At 42.8% G+C, this 17992-nt stretch overlaps 1 protein-coding gene and 1 long non-coding RNA gene across 2 annotated transcripts in view; one reads left to right on the forward strand and one right to left on the reverse strand.

The window, feature by feature from the left end:
• The window catches only part of LOC148149937 (uncharacterized), a 101330-nt gene that overhangs the window by 35576 nt on the left and 47762 nt on the right, over window positions 1–17992 (forward strand). The gene's annotated exons all lie outside the window — the stretch shown is intronic.
• The window catches only part of mocos (molybdenum cofactor sulfurase), a 234128-nt gene continuing 217644 nt past the window's right edge, over window positions 1509–17992 (reverse strand). The window contains exons 13-15 of the mRNA XM_043690069.2: window positions 15593–15740; window positions 10799–10903; window positions 1509–4734 (exon numbers count right to left, since the gene is read on the reverse strand). Coding sequence (XP_043546004.2) covers window positions 4606–4734; window positions 10799–10903; window positions 15593–15740 — 382 coding nt within the window. The 3' untranslated portion in view covers window positions 1509–4605. The remainder of the gene's footprint in view (window positions 4735–10798; window positions 10904–15592; window positions 15741–17992) is intronic.

Genomic DNA, 17992 nt, shown 5'->3' on the forward strand with positions numbered 1-17992 from the left:
GGCTTCCTAGCAGTAATCAGGATGTGGGGAAGAAAATAAATCAGGAGATAGAAAAGGAATGTAAGAAAGGTGCTATTACAATAATGGGGATTTCAATATGCAGGTGAATTAGAAAAGTCAGGATAGGAGCTGATCTCAAGAATTTGTGGAATGCCTCCAAGATTTGTTTGGAGCAGCTTGTGGCACAGCCCACTAGGGAACAGGCATTTCTGGATTTAGTGATGTCTAATGAGCACAGGCTGACAACCATGGTTGTCGAGGGAAGTCAGGGATAGTACAATAGCAAAAGAAAAAGCATACAATGTGGTGAAGATTAGTGGGAAGAGAGAAGACTGAGAAGCCTTTAAAAATCAGCAGATGAATACTAAAAAATCAATAAGGGGAAGAAGATAAAATATGAGAATAATCTAGAAGATTGGAAGAGTTTATTTTAGATATCTAAAAGGTAAGAGAGAGGAAACAGTGGACATTGAACTGCTGGAAAATGAGTCTGGAGAAGCAGTAATTGGGAACAAAGAAACAGCAGAGGAATGAAAGAGATACTTTCACACTGGTAGACACCAGCAACATAAGAAACCTTAAGAGATTCAGGGTCAGGGGTTAGTGGAGTGGCCATCACTAAGGAGAAGGTGCTGGGGAAGCTGAAAGGTCTGATGGCAAATAAATAACCTGGACCAGGTGGACTATACCCCAAAGTTTTGAAGGAGATAGCTGAGGCAATTGTCAAGGTATTGGTGGTGATTTTTCAGGAATCACTGGAGTCAGGGATGGAGGCAAAGTACAGGAACCAATAGGCTGGTAAGCCTGGCTTCAGTAGTTGTTAAGATTTCACAATGAAATTGCAGAGTTCTTGGAAGCACATAGTAAAATAGTGTGGAGTCAGCTTGACATCGTCAAGGGGAGATCATGCCTGACAACTTTGTTGGAATTCTTTGAATAAGTAATGAGTACGTTAGACAAAGGAGAGCCAATGGACATATTCCATTTGGATTTCCAGTAGGCCTTTGACAAGGTACTGCATAGGAGGCTGCTAAATAAGATGAGGCCATCATGTTAGGGGCAAGGTACTGACATAGATAGAGGATTGGTTGACTGGCAGAAGGGATAAAGAAATCATTTTCAGGATGGCAGCTGGCAACTAATGGAGTTCTACAGAGGTCAGTGTTGGTGCATTATAATATTTATGCTATCATTAATGAATTCGACAAAGAAACCGAAGGTGTTGTTGCTAAGTTTGCAGATGACACAAAAATACATGGAGGTACAGGTAGTGTTGAGGAAACTGGAGGGCTACAGCAGGACTTGGATATGCTGTGGGGAATGAACAAAGAAATGGCACATGGAATACAATGTGGAAAAGTGTGCAAAAACAGAAGTTGCTGGAAAAGCTCAACAGGTCTGGCAGCATTTGTGAAGAGAAATCAAAGTTAATGTTTCAGGTCCAGCGACCCTTCCTCAGAACTGGACCTGAAACATTAATTTGATTTCTCTTCACAGATGCTGCCAGACCTGCTGAGCTTTTCTAGCAACTTCTATTTTTGTTTCTGATTCACAGCATCCGCAGTTCTTTTGGTTTTTATTTTATGAGCTTTGATAGGAAGAAGAGAAGTGTAGACTGTTTTCTAAATGGGGAAAAGCTTGTAAATCTGAAGCACTGAAGGACTTGTGAGTACGAGTTCATGATTCGCTTAAGGTTAACATGCAGGTTCAGTTGGCAGTTATGCAGATAAAGGCATTGTTGGCATTCATTTCAAGAGGGTGTGAATACAAACTAGAGATGTGTTGCTGAGGCTGTACAAGGCTATGGTCAGACCAAATTTGTAATACTAAGCCCTGTATCTAAGGAAATATGTGCTGGCATTGAAAGGGTTCGAGAGGAAGTTGACAAGAATGATCCCGGGGATGAAGGTCTTGTCATGAGGAATGGCTGAGGACTCTGGGTCTATATTCAATGGATTTTAGAAGGATGAGGGCAGATCTGATTGAAACTTACAGAATACTGAGGGGCCTGGATAGCATGGAGTTCAACAAGATGTTTCCATTAGTAGGAGAGACTGTGACCCGAGAACACAGTTTCAGACTGAAGGGCCGACTGTTTAGAACTTAGGTATTTCTTCAGCCACAGGGTGGTGGATCTGTGGAACTTATTGCCACAGAGGAACGTGGACACCAAGTTACTGAGTGCATTTAAGACAGAAATAGATAGGTTCTTCATTGGTAAGGTGATTAAGGGTTAGGGGATGAAGGCAGGAGAATGGGGTTGAAAAACACATCAGCTATGATTGAATGGTGGAGCAGACTTACTGAGATGAATAGCATAATTCTGCTCATATATCGAATGGTCCTCTCCTAGAACAGAATACCCATACAGAAAAATCTCGATTATCCTAATATCAATTATCCGAAAATCAGATTAACTGAAGGCGATCTTGAGGTCCCGATGGAAACATTACATCAAAGACATGTTTCCAATAGTGATCACGTCTTCTGTTTACGGTGATTAAACAGGCATCTTCTCCAAATGATTGACCTCCCGCCCTCTCTTTCTCCCCACACTTTCCCTGGAGTTCTACACAGGGGTGACCCTAAACTCCCTTCCCCAGATAATCTCTCCAACATTGTCCTATACAGGGCAAAGGTGGAACCTGTTAAAAAGTTGCAGTTAAAAAGTTGTGTGTGAGTGCTATTTGGAGACTTCTCCCACAAAGGTAGCTGCAGCAGTCTTGTTGGAGTCCAGTCCAACTGTCCTGGATATGGGGCGGGGGCAGAGGTGGATAGGGTTGGGGGGGCTGGGTGGGAGTCGGTGTTGGAGGTGGGGTGGCGGTTATGGGGGCAAGAGGAGGTATTAGGGGCGGGGGGGAGGTTAGGTGGTGGAGGTAGGTGTTGCACTGGGTTGGGGCGGGGGAGTGTTGCACGGGGTGGGGGGTGGCAGTGTTGCACAGGGTTTGTGAGGGATGGGGGAGGTGTTGCATGGTTTGGGGGCGGGAGGGTGTTGGGGACGGGGCCTCGCACATTGTGTGCTGCTGCAGTCTCCTGAACGAGGAGCAGATTTTTAAAATTCCAAATTCCAAGGCATTTAATCGATTAACCAAATAATCGATTATCCAAACGAAATATTGCCTGCCCATCACGTTCGGATAATCGAGAATCCCCTATAATGCAGAAAGAGGCCATTCGGCCCATCAAGTCTGCACCAACCCTCAAATGAGCTTTCCATTCAGCTCAGCCCCCACATTTCCCACGGCTAATCCAGCTAGCCTACATATCCCTGGAAACTACTGGCAATTTAGCATAGCTAATTCACCTAACCTGCACGTCTTTGGACTGTGGGAGGAAACCGGAGCACCTGGCAGAAACCCACGCAAACACAGGGAGAATGGGCAAACTCCACACAGACATTCATCCAAGGTTGGAACTGAACCCAGGTCCTGTGAGGGAGCAATGCTAACCACTAAGCCACCGTGCCACCCTGAGGTGAAACTCTGTCTGAACCCTTTGTCAACCCATAACTAGACAGTGAGTGTCAGGCCATTCAGCTGGAAAATGGCTAAATGCAAAATTATACATCTCTATTTGAATTTTGCACCTTGGCAATAAGTACTGAAGTCAGTTGCAGCATCTTCAGTGTTGCTGAGGTGAGATTAATCAAGTGAAATTAGTTTCAACAAAATTCAAACTATTTAAAAAGTACTGGTCTAAATGTAGGTCACAGTTTCAGGGTGAAGGGACAATCCTACAGCATTGAGTTGAGGAGGAATTTCTTCAGCCAGAGGGTAGTGAATCCGTGCAGCTCATTGCCACTGAAGGCTGTGGAGACGAAGTCATTCAGTATATTTAAGGCAGAGATAGGTTCGTAATTAGTAAAGGGACGAAAGATTACGAGAAAAAGACAGAAGAATGGGGTTGAGAAATATGATAAACTGGTGGAACAGATCTGATGGGCTGAATGACCTTATTCTGCGTCTATATCTTATGGTTTTGATACAAAGCTAGCAAGGAGATTCACCAAAGATCAGTGCACATCCATAAATTGTGGGTGAGGTTTGGGCAATTGTCATAATTTCTTGTTTAACAACTATAGAAGATTGACATAATGTTTGTATATACCAATGAATCAGCTGATCACAATAATATCTCGAGTGTTGCATACATGGAATCATTTAACCAATATCTTTAAGATTTAATGATTTTAACAGTGAGGGACAGGAATTAAAACAAAATCTTTATGAGAATAATGAATAGTATACTCTAAAAATCAATAGATATTAATTGATCTGTATAAATTCTTGAAAATAATTTGCTACTATATAAAAAATATAGTAGAATATATCAAGTACAAAGAAAAACTGAAATAACTTAGCATTTGGATTCATTTGGACAATTCCTATTTTTAAGGACTTCATTCACAGTTACAAACAATTGTATTTTCATTTTTAAATCAGGAAATAGTGCAGTACTAGTTTGAAATTCCAGTAAACTGGAATTAACATAGGCTTTACATTGGAGAACGCTGAGTAGAACATTAATTCATAACATCATCAAAGTTATACTGAAGCATTCACACCAAATACACTCATATTCTTGTCTATGGAAGTTCAGAGAATGTCACTGGACAGCAGGAGGAGGAGTAGTTCTTTTTTCTTTTCTCACACAGACCTGAGATCCTACAGTCAGGGTTGCACAATGCCCTTCGGCTGCTGGTAGCTGATGAAACAGGTATACACCAAAGGTCATCTGGGAAAAATATGAAATCAGTTAAAAGGTCATAGATTATTTATTTGACAGACTACCTGGGTTATATCAAGAAAAAAAAAAGCTTTAGGAATTTTTGTAACAAGACATTTGAAGCTGATGATACTGACTTCAAAAACAATTCTCCAGATACAAGAAAGCATTAATTTCTCTTTTACTTATCAAAGTCATATTTTTATATTATATTTGTTTAAGAAGGTAAGAATATATAGAAAAAAAAACTTCTCAATCCATGAAGCCAATTACTTTTATGTGCCAATGTACAAATGCTATTATTTCAACCTCTTTTAGGTAAGCCAAAGAAGTTTGATGTGAAAATATTCCTCAGTACTCAAAGACAAACAAGCATTTTTCTAGTCTAACTTGTCAACATATTTAATATACCTGACTGACCTCAAGGAAAATGCCCAGCCCAACAATAAAAAAGACTTGCTGTTATAATAGGTTTTTCATGGTCATCAGACATTAAAAAGTGTTTAAAGCCAATTACATGCTTTTGAGTTTAGTCACTTGTAATTTAGGAAATGCAAGAACCAATTTCAAAAGAACAAACTCCCACAAACAATAAAGCAATGATGAGTAGATAACATTTTTGTAATTTGCTTGATGGATAAATATTGTCCAGGAAATCAGGGATAATTCCCTCCTCAACTGCATGAGGAAATGATCCCATGAGAATATCAATTCCTGTCCTACTCAGTTGTAATTTTTTTTATTCATTTGTGGAGCAAAAACGTCATTGGCTGGCCAGCATTTATTGCGTGTTCCTACTTGTCCTTGAGAAGATGGTGTTGAACTGACTTCCACATGCTATATGTTTACCCACAACATACTTATGGAAGGAATTCCAGGATTTTGACCCAGCAACATTGAAGGAATGGTGAGTTATTTCCAAGTCAGGATGGTGAGTGGCTTGGAGGAGAGCACGCAGATGGTGATGTTCTGATGTGTCTTCTGCTCATGTCCTTTTAAATGGAAGTAGTTGTGGGTTTGGAAGGTGCAGCCTAAGGATCTTTGGTCAAATTCTGCAGCAAATCTTGTAGATTGTATATGCTGCTGCTACTGAGCGTCAGTGGTGGAAGGAATGGGTGCTTATGAATGTGCTGCCAGTAAAGTGGGCTGCTTTGTCTGAGGTAGTGTCAAGCTTCTTGAGTGTTGTTGGAACTGCACCCATTTGGCAAGTAGGGAATATTCCATCTCACTCCTGACTTGTGCGTCATTGATGGTGGACAGGTTTTCGGGAGCCAGGAGGTGACTTACTTGCCACAGTATTTCTAACTTCAGACCTGTACTTGTAGCTACTGTATTTATATGATGAGTCTGGTTGAGCTTATGATCAATGGTAAGCCCCAGGATATTGATAGTGATGGAGTAAGAGCATTGAAGGTCAAAGGGCAGTGGTTAGATTGTCTCTTATTAGAGTTGGCCTTTGTCATGCCGATCTCCGTCACCACGCCCAACTCCGCCCCAACTCCCAGCTCCAGCCCCACACCAGGTCCTACCTCCCAGCCCTGCCGTGTTTTCACCATCCCTCCAGAACTACCCCTCTCTGAGGATGAAAGATCAGTCCTCAGCAGAGGCCTTACCTTCATTCCCCTACGCTCTCGGATCAAGAATTCAACACGCGGCGTGACATCGAACAATTCTTCCGCCGCCTTCGCCTCCGTGCCTACTTCTTCAACCAAGATTCTCGCCCACCCTCTGACGACCCCTTCTCCCGCCTCCAACACATCCCATCCACTTGGACACCCCGTGCGGGCCTCTTACCCGCCCTCGATCTCTTCATAGCCAACTGCTGCCGCGACATTAACCACCTCAACTTCTCCACCTCTCTCACCCACTCCAATCTCTCACCCTCGGAACGTGCAGCCCTCCACTCCCTCCGTTCCAACCCCAACCTCACTATCAAACCAGCAGACAAGGGAGGCGCGGTAGTAGTTTGGCGCACCGACCTTTACACCGTTGAGGCTAAACGCCAGCTCGCGGATACCTCCTCCTACTGCCCCCTTGACCATGACCCCACCTCCCACCACCAAACCATCATCTCCTAGACCATCCATAACCTCATCACCTCAGGGGATCTCCCATCCACTGCCTCCAAACTCATAGTCCCACAACCGCGCACCGCCCGTTTCTACCTCCTGCCCAAAATCCACAAACCTGACTGCCCCGGCCGACCCATTGTCTCAGCCTGCTCCTGCCCCACCAAACTCATCTCTGCATACCTCGACACGGTCCTGTCCCCCTTAGTCCAAGAACTCCCCACCTACGTTTGGGACACCACCCACGCCCTCCACCTCCTCCATGATTTTCGCTTCCCCGGTCCCCAACGCCTTATCTTCACCATGGACATCCAGTCCCTGTACACCTCCATCCTCCATCACGAAGGACTCAAAGCCCTCCACTTCTTCCTTTCCCGCCGAACCAACCAGTACCCTTCCACTGACACTCTCCGACTGACTGAACTGGTCCTCGCTCTTAACAACTTCTCCTTCCAATCCTCCCACTTCCTCCAAACCAAGGGAGTAACCATGGGCACCCGCATGGGCCCCAGCTATGCCTGCCTCTTCGTAGGATGGATATGTGGAACAGTCCATCTTCCGCAGCTACACTGGCACCACCCCCCCACCTTTACCTCCGCTACATCGATGACTGTATCGGCGCTGCCTCGTGCTCCCACAAGGAAGTTGAACAGTTCATCCACGTTACCAACACCTTCCACCCCGACCTCAAATTCACCTGGACCGTCTCAGACTCCTCCCTCCCCTTCCTAGACCTTTCCATTTCTATCTTGGGCGACCAAATCAAGATGGACATTTACTATAAACCGACTGACTCCCAGAGCTACCTCGACTACACCCCCTCCCACCTGTAAAAACGCCATCCCATATTTCCAATTCCTTCGTCTCCGCCGCATCTGCTCCCAGGAGGACCAGTTCCAAATCCGTACAACCCAGATGGCCTCCTTCTTCAAGGACCGCAATTTCCCCTCAGATGTGGTCGACGATGCCCTCCACCGCATCTCTTCCACTTCCCGCTCCTCCGCCCTTGAGCCCCGCCCCTCCAACCGCCACCAGGACAGAACCCCACTGGTCCTCACCTACCACCCCACAAACCTCCATGTACAGCGTATCATCCGCCATCATTTCCGCCACCTCCAAACAGACCCCACCACCAGGGATATATTTCCCTCCCCTCCCCTATCAGTGTTCCGAAAAGTCCCCTCCGTGACTCCCTCGTCAGGTCCACACCCCCCACCAACCCAACCTCCACTCCCGGCACCTTCCCCTGCAACCGCAAGAAATGCAAAACTTGCGCCCACACGTCCCCCCTTACTTCCCTCCAAGGCCCCAAGGGATACTTCCATATCCGCCACAAATTCACCTGCACCTCCACACACATCATCTATTGCATCCGCTGCACCCGATGTGGCCTCCTCTATATTGGGGAGACAGGCCGCCTACTTGCGGAACGTTTCAGAGAACACCTCTGGGACACCCGGACCAACCAACCCAACCACCCCGTGGCTCAACACTTCAACTCCCTCTCCCACTCCACCAAGGACATGCAGATCCTTGGACTCCTCCATCGCCAGACCATAGCAACACGACGGTTGGAGGAAGAGCGCCTAATCTTCCGCCCAGGAACCCTCCAACCACAAGAGATGAACTCAGATTTCTCCAGTTTCCTCATTTCCCCTCCCCCCACCTTGTCTCAGTCAAATCCCTCGAACCCAGCACCGCCTTCCTAACCTGCAATCTTCTTCCTGACCTCTCCGCCCCCACCCCACTCCAGCCTATCACCCTCACCTTGACCTCCTTCCACCTATCGCATTTCCAACGCCCCTCCCCCAAGTCCCTCCTCCCTACCTTTTATCTTAGCCTGCTGGATACACTTTCCTCATTCCTGAAGAAGGGCTTATGCCCGAAACGTCGATTCTCCTGTTCCTTGGATGCTGCCTGACCTGCTGCGCTTTTCCAGCAACACATTTTCAGCTCTTTATCTGGCATTTGCGTGGTGTGAATGTTATTTGCCACTTGTCAGCCAAGCCTGAATATTATCCAGATCTTTTTGCATTTGAACATGGTCTACTTCAGTACGTGAGGAGTTGAGAATGGTGTTGAACATAGTGCAATCACCAGAGAATATCCCTACATCTGACCTTAAGATGGAGGGAAGGTCTTTGATGAAGCAGCTATGATGGTTGGATCTAGGAAACTACCCTGAGGAACTCCTGCAGAGATGTCCTGGAGTTGAGAATATTAACCTCCAAGAGGAGAAAGTGAGGACTGCAGATGCTGAAGATCAGAGCTGAAAATGTGTTGCTGGAAAAGCGCAGCAGGTCAGGCAGCATCCAAGGAACAGGAGAATCGACGTTTCGGGCATAAGCCCTTCTTCAGGGGCTTTCCTGAAGAAGGGCTTATGCCCGAAACGTCGATTAATCTCCAAGAACCATCTTTTTATGTGCCAGATCTGATTCCAACCAGTGGAAAGTTTCCCTGCAATTCCCATTGATTCCAGTTTTGCCAGGCTCCTTAATGCATACATGGTTGAACGCAGCATTGATGTCAAGGGTTGTCACTCTCACCTCACCTCTAGAATTCAGTGATTTTGTCCATGCTTGAACCAAGACTATAATGATATCAGGAGCTGAGTGGCCCTGGCAGGAGCCAAACTGGGTGCAGCTTTTGCTGAACACTTTTGATGACATCCTCCATCACTTTATTGATGACCGAAGTTAGACTGATGAGGAGGTAATTGGCTGGGCTGGATTTGTCCTGCTTTTTGTGTATAGGACATACCTGGACAATTTTCCACACTGTTGGTAGATGCTAGTGTTGTAACTGTGCTGGAACAGCTTGGCTAGGGGAGTATCAATGCTGGATCAGAAATCTTCAGTACTATTGCCGGAATATTATCAGGGCCAATAGCCTTTGCAATATTAGTGCTTCCAATTGTTTCTTGATATCACATGGAATGAATCGAATTGGCTGGAGACTGAGATGGATCATCCACTTGGCACTTCAGGCTGAAGATTGTGATCAATGCTTCAGCCTTATCTTTTGCACTGATGTGTTGTCTCTTCTGTCACTGAGGGTGGGGATACTTGCATCGCTGAAGATTGGAAATTTATGGAGCGTCCTCCTCCACTGAGTTATTTAGTTTTCTACAACCATTCATGGCTGGATATGGAAGGACTGCAGAGCTTAGATCTGATCTGGTGGTTGTGGGATCACTTAGATCTGACCATTACTTGCTGCTTATGCTGTTTGGCATGCAAGTAGTCTTGTTGGTAACTTCATCAGGTTGACCCCTCATTTTAGGTATACCTAATGCTGCTCCTGGCATGCCCTCCTGGACTCTCCATTGAACCAGGGTTGACCCTGGCTGTGTGGTAATAGTAGAGTGGGGGCTATGCTAGGCTAAGATTGTGCTGGAATACAATTTTGTTGTTGATAGTCCATAATGCCTCCTGGATGCCCAGCCTTGAGTTGCTGGATCTGTTCAAAGTCTGTCTCATTTAGCATGGCAATAATTTCACACAACATGACAAATGGTCTTCTCAATGTGAAAGTGGGACCTTGATTCCATAAATACTGTGTGGTGGTCACTCTTCTTGATTCTTTGAGGAGAAAGTGAGGACTGCAGATGCTGGAGATCAGAGCTGAAAATGTGTTGCTGGAAAAGCCCTCAAGAAGGGCTCATGCCCGAAACGTTGATTCTCCTGCTCCTTGGATGCTGCCTGACCTGCTGCGCTTTTCCAGCAACACATTTTCAACTCTTCTTGATTGTGTCATACATCTGCAACCGGCAGATTGGTGAAGATGAGGTCAAATATATTTTTCCCTCTTGTAGGTTCCCTTACCTGCCACATATCTAGTCTAGCAATTAAGTCCTTTAGGATCAGTAGTGCTACTGTCGAGTCACTCTTGATGGTGGACATTGAAATCCTCCACCCAAAGTACATTTTGCACTCTTTCATACAACAAAGCACAACACAATTGTCAGTTCTACTTCTGAAGTAAATAGAGGAGACAGCAATTACCTTTCTGTTCCTGGATGAATATAGAATCTGCAGGGGTTCAGTGCTTCTTTTTCCATTCACTTGATTAATGCAAATCATTTGGCATCTGTTGCACAGTCCTACAATCTGCAAAATTTTATATACATCATGACACTGCATATTTTGAACTATAAGGACAAGTACATAAGGATCTTGTGTCATTTTATAATTAGCTTTCAGCTGGGAACAAGAATTCAAAATAAAGTGTATACCAGTATTAGAAAACAGAGTATTAGATTAAAAAAAAAGTAATCAATTTGCAGTTATGAATTTTGCAGTCACCAGGTCCAAAGAATCAAAGAATTCTTACATAGTTCAATCATATAATTTTCATCATCCCTGAAGTATGACATACAAAGGATTTCCACCATCTTTTTCACAGTTTTTCTTGCTGCATTCTCATATTAGAAATCATCTATTCTATGTGTATTCTTATACTTTTGTTCATAATTCTCAATTTAACACGTCTGAAATAATTTTCCAATTTTTGGACTTTCATCCTTTTTCAAATGGAATGGGTTTTGAATATGAATCCCACTGCCTTGCTTAGTTGCCAGTCATTTCTGTGAACATCCTACCAAGTGATCCCATAAGTTGACAGAAGTATATGGATGATGATCACACAGTGGTTACTGGACTAATCTCTCAGTGAGGCAGAAAAAAGGCTTTAGACAACTGGAACGGTGTTTCAAACCCTAGTTTTACTGAGGTTGGAGGAGGCAGATAGGGCATTTAATCGTGGTGGATCACGGCACATGTGGATTCTGCCATCAACCATCTTCAATCTGCTTGTCCATAGTTGGCATGGATGGTCTTCCTGCCTTGTCCCCAAATGAGGCCATTATGTAGCCAATTAATGCTGAATCAATTGCCTCTCACCACCGATGGTGCTAATCCAGTGGTGGGTGAGTTGTCGCTACCCAGGGAGCCTTATATGCAAAGCTGTACAAGTTGCTTGTGATCTCCCAGATAGGTAACTTGTTCAAAACATTTTTAGTGATTGATACAGACATCTGGCCATGGGAAGGGCGCTCTGAACCAGGGGAACCATGCTCATCCTCTTGCAGTTGATATCTCTACATGCCATAGCTTGTGTCCTCCATATTGCAACCATCACTCATCTCAATCCCTGACCTCTCATTATTTCTGTTGAAGAAAAGAGCTTCCCAATCTCTAATTTGCCAGCAACTCTCAAAGGGGGCACTTGCCACTCCTGGATTATTAGACCCAAGAAAGCCCTACTGATCACCACTGAACTGTTTGGTTGGCATGTGAAAGTGGCAGGGGATACCAAAGGAGGCAGCAGATACCTAATGCTAGCTGTTCTGTTGAGACTGTTGCCTTCATAAAATTCCAACCTTGATTTCAATTCTCACACCAGCATATGGGCAAATTTAGATTCAATTTATTAATATATTTGCAACAAAAATTACTAGTCACAGTATTAATGATAATGAAATTACCAGATTATTGTAAAAAGTATCTGGTTCACTAATGCTCTTAAGAGGAAGAAATCTGCCAATCTTACCTGACCTGGCCTACATATTATTCCAATTATGGTTGACTCTTTACTGTACTCTGAAATGACCTAGCAAATCCAGACAGACCACCTAACATTAACCTAGAGAGGAAATGACAGAGACTGTACACAGTTGTCATCACTAACAGCTGGGAACTTCTGTTAAAGATGGATCAGCTGTCCCACCTACTAGTCAACTAACTGCATACTCACTGAGTAATACCTTACATGCAATATCCTAAACTCTCCATCACCATCCCTGGATATATCCTGTTCAATGTAGGGCACCCTTACCAGAGATAGTGACACAGTGGAATACAGACAGGAAGGAGTGATCCTGAAAAGCCTATAGACATCGGCACTCCTGCTGATTACCATTTATTACCCACTCTCAGATGATGAATCTGAGCCTCTCCATGTTGAACACCACTTACATGATATACCGAGGATAGCAAAAACACAGAATGAAACTTCAAAGTCGATGATCAAGAGTAGTTCAGTAGTATCAAGCTGCCAAATGATTCAGTTTGTCTTTTGCACTGTCATGCATCAGTGAGGATGGGTCTGATTTTGGAATCTGCTCCTCTTAACAGTTATTTAATTGGTCATTACTGCTCACTACTAGCAGAATAGCAAAGCTTATATCTGATATATTGATTGTGGTATTGCTTAGATCTGTCTAGAGCACACTGTTTCTGTTGTTTAATGTGCAAGTAGTAATAAGCTGTAGCGACAACAGGTTGGCATCCTGCTTTTAGTTAAAACTGTTGCTGTCAATGACCTTCTTTCCAACATAAGCTGATAAATGCGATGTTTGCTGATGATTGCACAGTGTTCAGTACAGATTGTGACTCTTCAGACACTGGGGCAGTCTGTGTCAGCATGTATCAAGACTTGAACATTCCAGTTTGGGCGGACAAGTGACAAGTAACACCTGCAGCACATATTTAGCAACTGTTCTTGAACAGTCCTGTTGTATTTTAAAACACTACATTTTTACCATACATATTACAAAGTAATTTTCTTCCATTTTTCTCCTTTAGGACTAAGCAACAATATGAAGTACCTTGAATTCTGGTATAATGTGGGGCAATTAAAGAGTAATAATATTTCACAACTATTAATGGAGTGTTATCTGACAACTGGAGACAGACTAATAAGGTGCCCATATTCAAATAGACTGATAAATCTAACATGTGCAGATACAGACTGATTACTGTTGCTTCCACTCCAAGCGAATTAGTGGAATTAATTCTTAGGCATTGACTTAGGATTTTCTGTTCATTCTGACTTGGAACTTCAATGGTATGTCTTCACTATCTGGAAAAAAATGCTAGAACTCCTTCCCTAAAAGCGCTGTGTTCTAATTAAGATGGTTTGTCACATATTTTTCAGCGGTTTAAGAAAAAGGCTCATCAACACCTTCTCAAGGTTTAATAGGGATGTTGGTTGTGCCAATAATGCTCATATCCCTTGATTAATACTAAAATGAAACACCTTAATGAGCAGCATTAATCAGCACCGATGATGCCAGACCTGCTGAGATTTTCCAGTAATTTCCGTTTTTGTTTCGGATTTCCAGCATCCACAGTTCTTTCGGATTTTTATTTAGTAATGTGATTACGACTGCTTCTAACTTACATGTACTTAAAAGTTTAATAAGGTTCAAAAAGGTGAAGTCATCAAATTTGCAAAAAGGAAAGGGTATTGGAATTTGAAGAAGATGCTTAGAAGTTACAAAATGAGCTGGACAAGGTTAATAAATGAGCAGAACAATTGCAGGCGATGGGCGGCATGGTGGCAGAGTGGTTAGCACTGTTGCCTCACAGCACCAGAGACCTGGGTTCAATTCCTGCCTTAGGCGACTGACTGTGTGGAGTTTGCACATTCTCCCCGTGTCTGCGTGGGTTTCCTCCGGGTGCTCCGGTTTCCTCCCACAGTCCAAAAATATGCAGGTTAGGTGAACTGGCCATGCTAAATTACCCGTAGTGTTAGGTGAAGGGGTAAATATAGGGGAATGGGTCTGGGTGGGTTGCGCTTCGGCCGGTCGGTGTGGACTTGTTGGGCCGAAGGGCCTGTTTCCACATTGTAAGTAATCTAATCTAATCCAAAGCAACACGTTGAAATACTGCACACAGGAAGGAAAAGTGATAGATGTGCTGCATCGATGGTGTGTTGTGAAATGGCTAAGTATGAAACTCAGTGAAACTTAGGTGTTCCAGTATATTCAACACTCAATACATCCAGTCTACTCAGAGTAATAGTTAACAAACCCCAACAAGATGCTGAATGATATAGCCAAAACAGAGATAGCTATATCACTGAATATGGCTTTTAATTCTGATACATGAGACAGCCTAACTACCATATACTAGAAATAGTAGAAAACATTATATTACTCCTATTATTAGAGTTCTGGACTCTGAGAAATGTGTGCAGAAACTTAGGTGATGGCAATGTATGGTTAATCACTGCCCGTTCATAGCATATGCAGGATATGGAAGGTTTCTGGTGACAGCAAACTTAAATGTTGGGGGATGATACAATGATCCAATGAACCTTCTAAATTGTCTGCTTTTCTGTAAACAAACATAATTTCATCTACTTCTGCTTTGATTGCATAACTTTACTGGGAAAGAAGCCCTGTTATGATAGTGGAGTGGTAACAACTCTGTGAACAGTTATAAGGAACATAAAAAAATCTGAACAGAACAACACTAAATGGACCTCGTTTGAATAGAAAAGCAACACTATTAATTATTAGGTATCTCCACGTACTGTAAGCAAACTGTTCCAGACTTCAGAAAAAATATGTGTAAATGTCTCAGTTTTGCTATTTGCTATCTTATGCTGTGACAGATAATCTGATGCCTGTAGAATAAATGGGATACTTAATTGCTAACATGGTCAATCCTTTTAAAGGCTTCTCTGCCATTATTAATTGTGTCCAAGGACTAAATAAATCCTGGAGTGGGAAAAACCCCCAAAGAACTCCACATGCTGGAGATCTGGAGCAAAATAGCTACTGTTGAAGAAACTCAGCAGGTCTGGCAGCATCTATGGGAGAAAGCAAAGTTAATGATTCAAATCTAGTGACTCTTCATCAGAACACTGATTTTTCAATGTTTGTAAACCCCGGCTCCAAGCCAGCAAGAAGACTTTTTTTAAATTTTATAAACTTTGGAATGAAGTATCCGGATTGTGACAGTCGTATTCAAACTTTTATACAAGTATATTTAAAACTGTTAAGTTTTTACCTGGAAAGATACACCATCTATACCTATTTCAGCCCAGTCATCTTCTTCATATGGCCTCAATGCACTTATCACAAGGTTGGCACGAAAACGATGGATTAGCTCTTCAGTTGTTAATACTTCAGGAGAATTAGAAACACTTGTTCCATCTCTAGCACAGAAAGACAATCACATTCAACAATCATTTGGAACTGTAATGACATAATCATTTAAAAATACCTCAGTGCGTTTCTAAAACCATAAATACTGAAAAAAGAATGATTGAGGTGCATCCAGAACTTTTAATAAATTGGTCACAATGAATTTGTCAAAATGTTTTCTAATACTATTCCAAAGTTCAGCACAACAAAGAGCAACTGATATGAAGACACCTATATTTGAATCAAATTCACAGTGTATAGCAACACAAAAGGGTTCATGCTGCATCCGACAAAGCACTTTTCAGGTTTATTTCTATTAACTTCACCATACAGTAAGGGAAAGCTGTAAAGGTAGTCCTCGTCTATCATAAACAGGACACAGTGAATTTATAGAAGTATTTCCTAACATTGTGCAAAATGTATTATTATTAGGATAGTAAATTCAGTAGGTTCTAATTGAAACAGCTTTAGAAGCCACTGAAAAACAATATCGCCAAATGAGACATGTTATTGGAAAGTTGAAAAACACCTTTCTTTACTAATTAAGAAAAAACAACTTATCAATGTCACAACTATTCTATATCTGAGATTCCAGCATTTGTTCAGGTTGTTGTTGGTTGAGAACTTGATGAAAATGGGGATGTTAATGTCAGAGAAAGATTATTTGACTGTTGCTTTTTAAAGGTGATCATTAGCTGACGACGCAAATGTTACCTGTTACGTGTCTACCCAAGCTTGGATGTTCCTTAGGTCCTGCTCTGGACAAGCATGGACTGCTTTATAATGGATGAGTTATGTCGCATATACTAGCAAGAAGTCTAACTCTTGATTTTATGATTTAAGGTGTCATAGCTAAATATAAAGTAGCTGAAATGTGCCGTGGGGAAGCATGTTATAATGGCAATGTTACTGGATTAGTAACAATGAGGCCCAGTGATCAGGAACATGGGTTTAAATCTAACTAAGTCAATGGAGTCTAAAGCTAGCTTCAGTACATTGAGACTGGAAATCAGCAATCCTAGTCCAAACTGGCAAAGATATGATTTCAAATCCCAGCACAGTGATTGACTCTTCACTGCCACCTGCAAAAGCCTGGAAAGACACTCAACTCATGAGCAGCACATACTGATCTGCACAGTGATAATCAAATACTACAAAAAAACATTTAACTACAAAAAAACATTTAAAATTCATGTGGCATGTTGGCTCAGTGGTTAGCATTGCTGCCTCACAGCACCAGGGACCGGGTTTGATGCCACCCTCAGGCAACTGTCTGTGTGGAGTTTGCATGTTCTCCCCATGTTTGTGTGCAAACTCCTGGTGCTCTGGTTTCCTCCCACAGTCCAAAGATGTGGAAGTTAGATGGGTGATTGGCCATGGTAAATCGCTCATAGTGTGCAGGGTTTGTGCAGACTGGGTGGGTTAGCCATGGGGAATGCAAGGTTACAGAGATAGAGTAGGGGTTGGGTCTGGGTGGGATGTTCTTTGGATGGTTGATGTACACTCAATGGGTCAAATGGCCTGCTTCCCCACTGTAGAGAATCTGTGATTCTTTGAGAACAGAGTCAGCTAAAACCACAACTACTTATACTGAGTGTACTACAGGCGTCCCAACATTCAGAGAAGAATAGAGGAGCAGATATGTAGGCATATCATAAAAAGGTGTGAGAGAAACAGTATTATAGTTGTAAAGACTTCAATTTTGCTAACATTAACTGGGATAATCTTTGTGTAAAAGAATTAGAAGGGTGGAATTTTTAATGTACAATCAGGTTTTTGTGCCATTACACACCCCGACAGTCCTACTAGACATGGAGCAAAACACAACCTAATCCTAGGGAATGAAACCAAACAAGTGTTTGAAGTTTCAGTGGGCAAGCATTTTAGGGATAGTGACCATAACTCTAAGTTTCAAAGTCATTATGCAAAGGGATAAAGAAAGTGCAGAAGTTAAGTGTCCAAACTGGGGGAAAGCTGATTTCAATATCATTGGACAGGATCTAGCAAATATAGACTGGGAACAGCTACATGCAGGTAAGTCAATATTTGGAAAGTTGGAGTCTTTCAAAAGTATAATGAGAATTCAGGGCTAGCATGTTCCTCTAAGGGTGAGGGGCTTAGGGCAGCAAGTCCAGGAAAATCTGGATGTCAAGGATTATTGAGAATTTGAAAAAGAAAGAGAAAAGCTTATGTCACGTACAGCACATTAAAAAACAAGGGAGGCCCTTCAAAAGTATAGTGGAGGAAGTTGCTTAAAAAGGAA

This window comes from Chiloscyllium plagiosum, unplaced genomic scaffold (assembly GCF_037043375.1).
Source record: "Chiloscyllium plagiosum isolate Xiang-an unplaced genomic scaffold, Cpla_swu_hap1 HiC_scaffold_5, whole genome shotgun sequence".
Classification (NCBI taxonomy): domain Eukaryota; kingdom Metazoa; phylum Chordata; class Chondrichthyes; order Orectolobiformes; family Hemiscylliidae; genus Chiloscyllium; species Chiloscyllium plagiosum.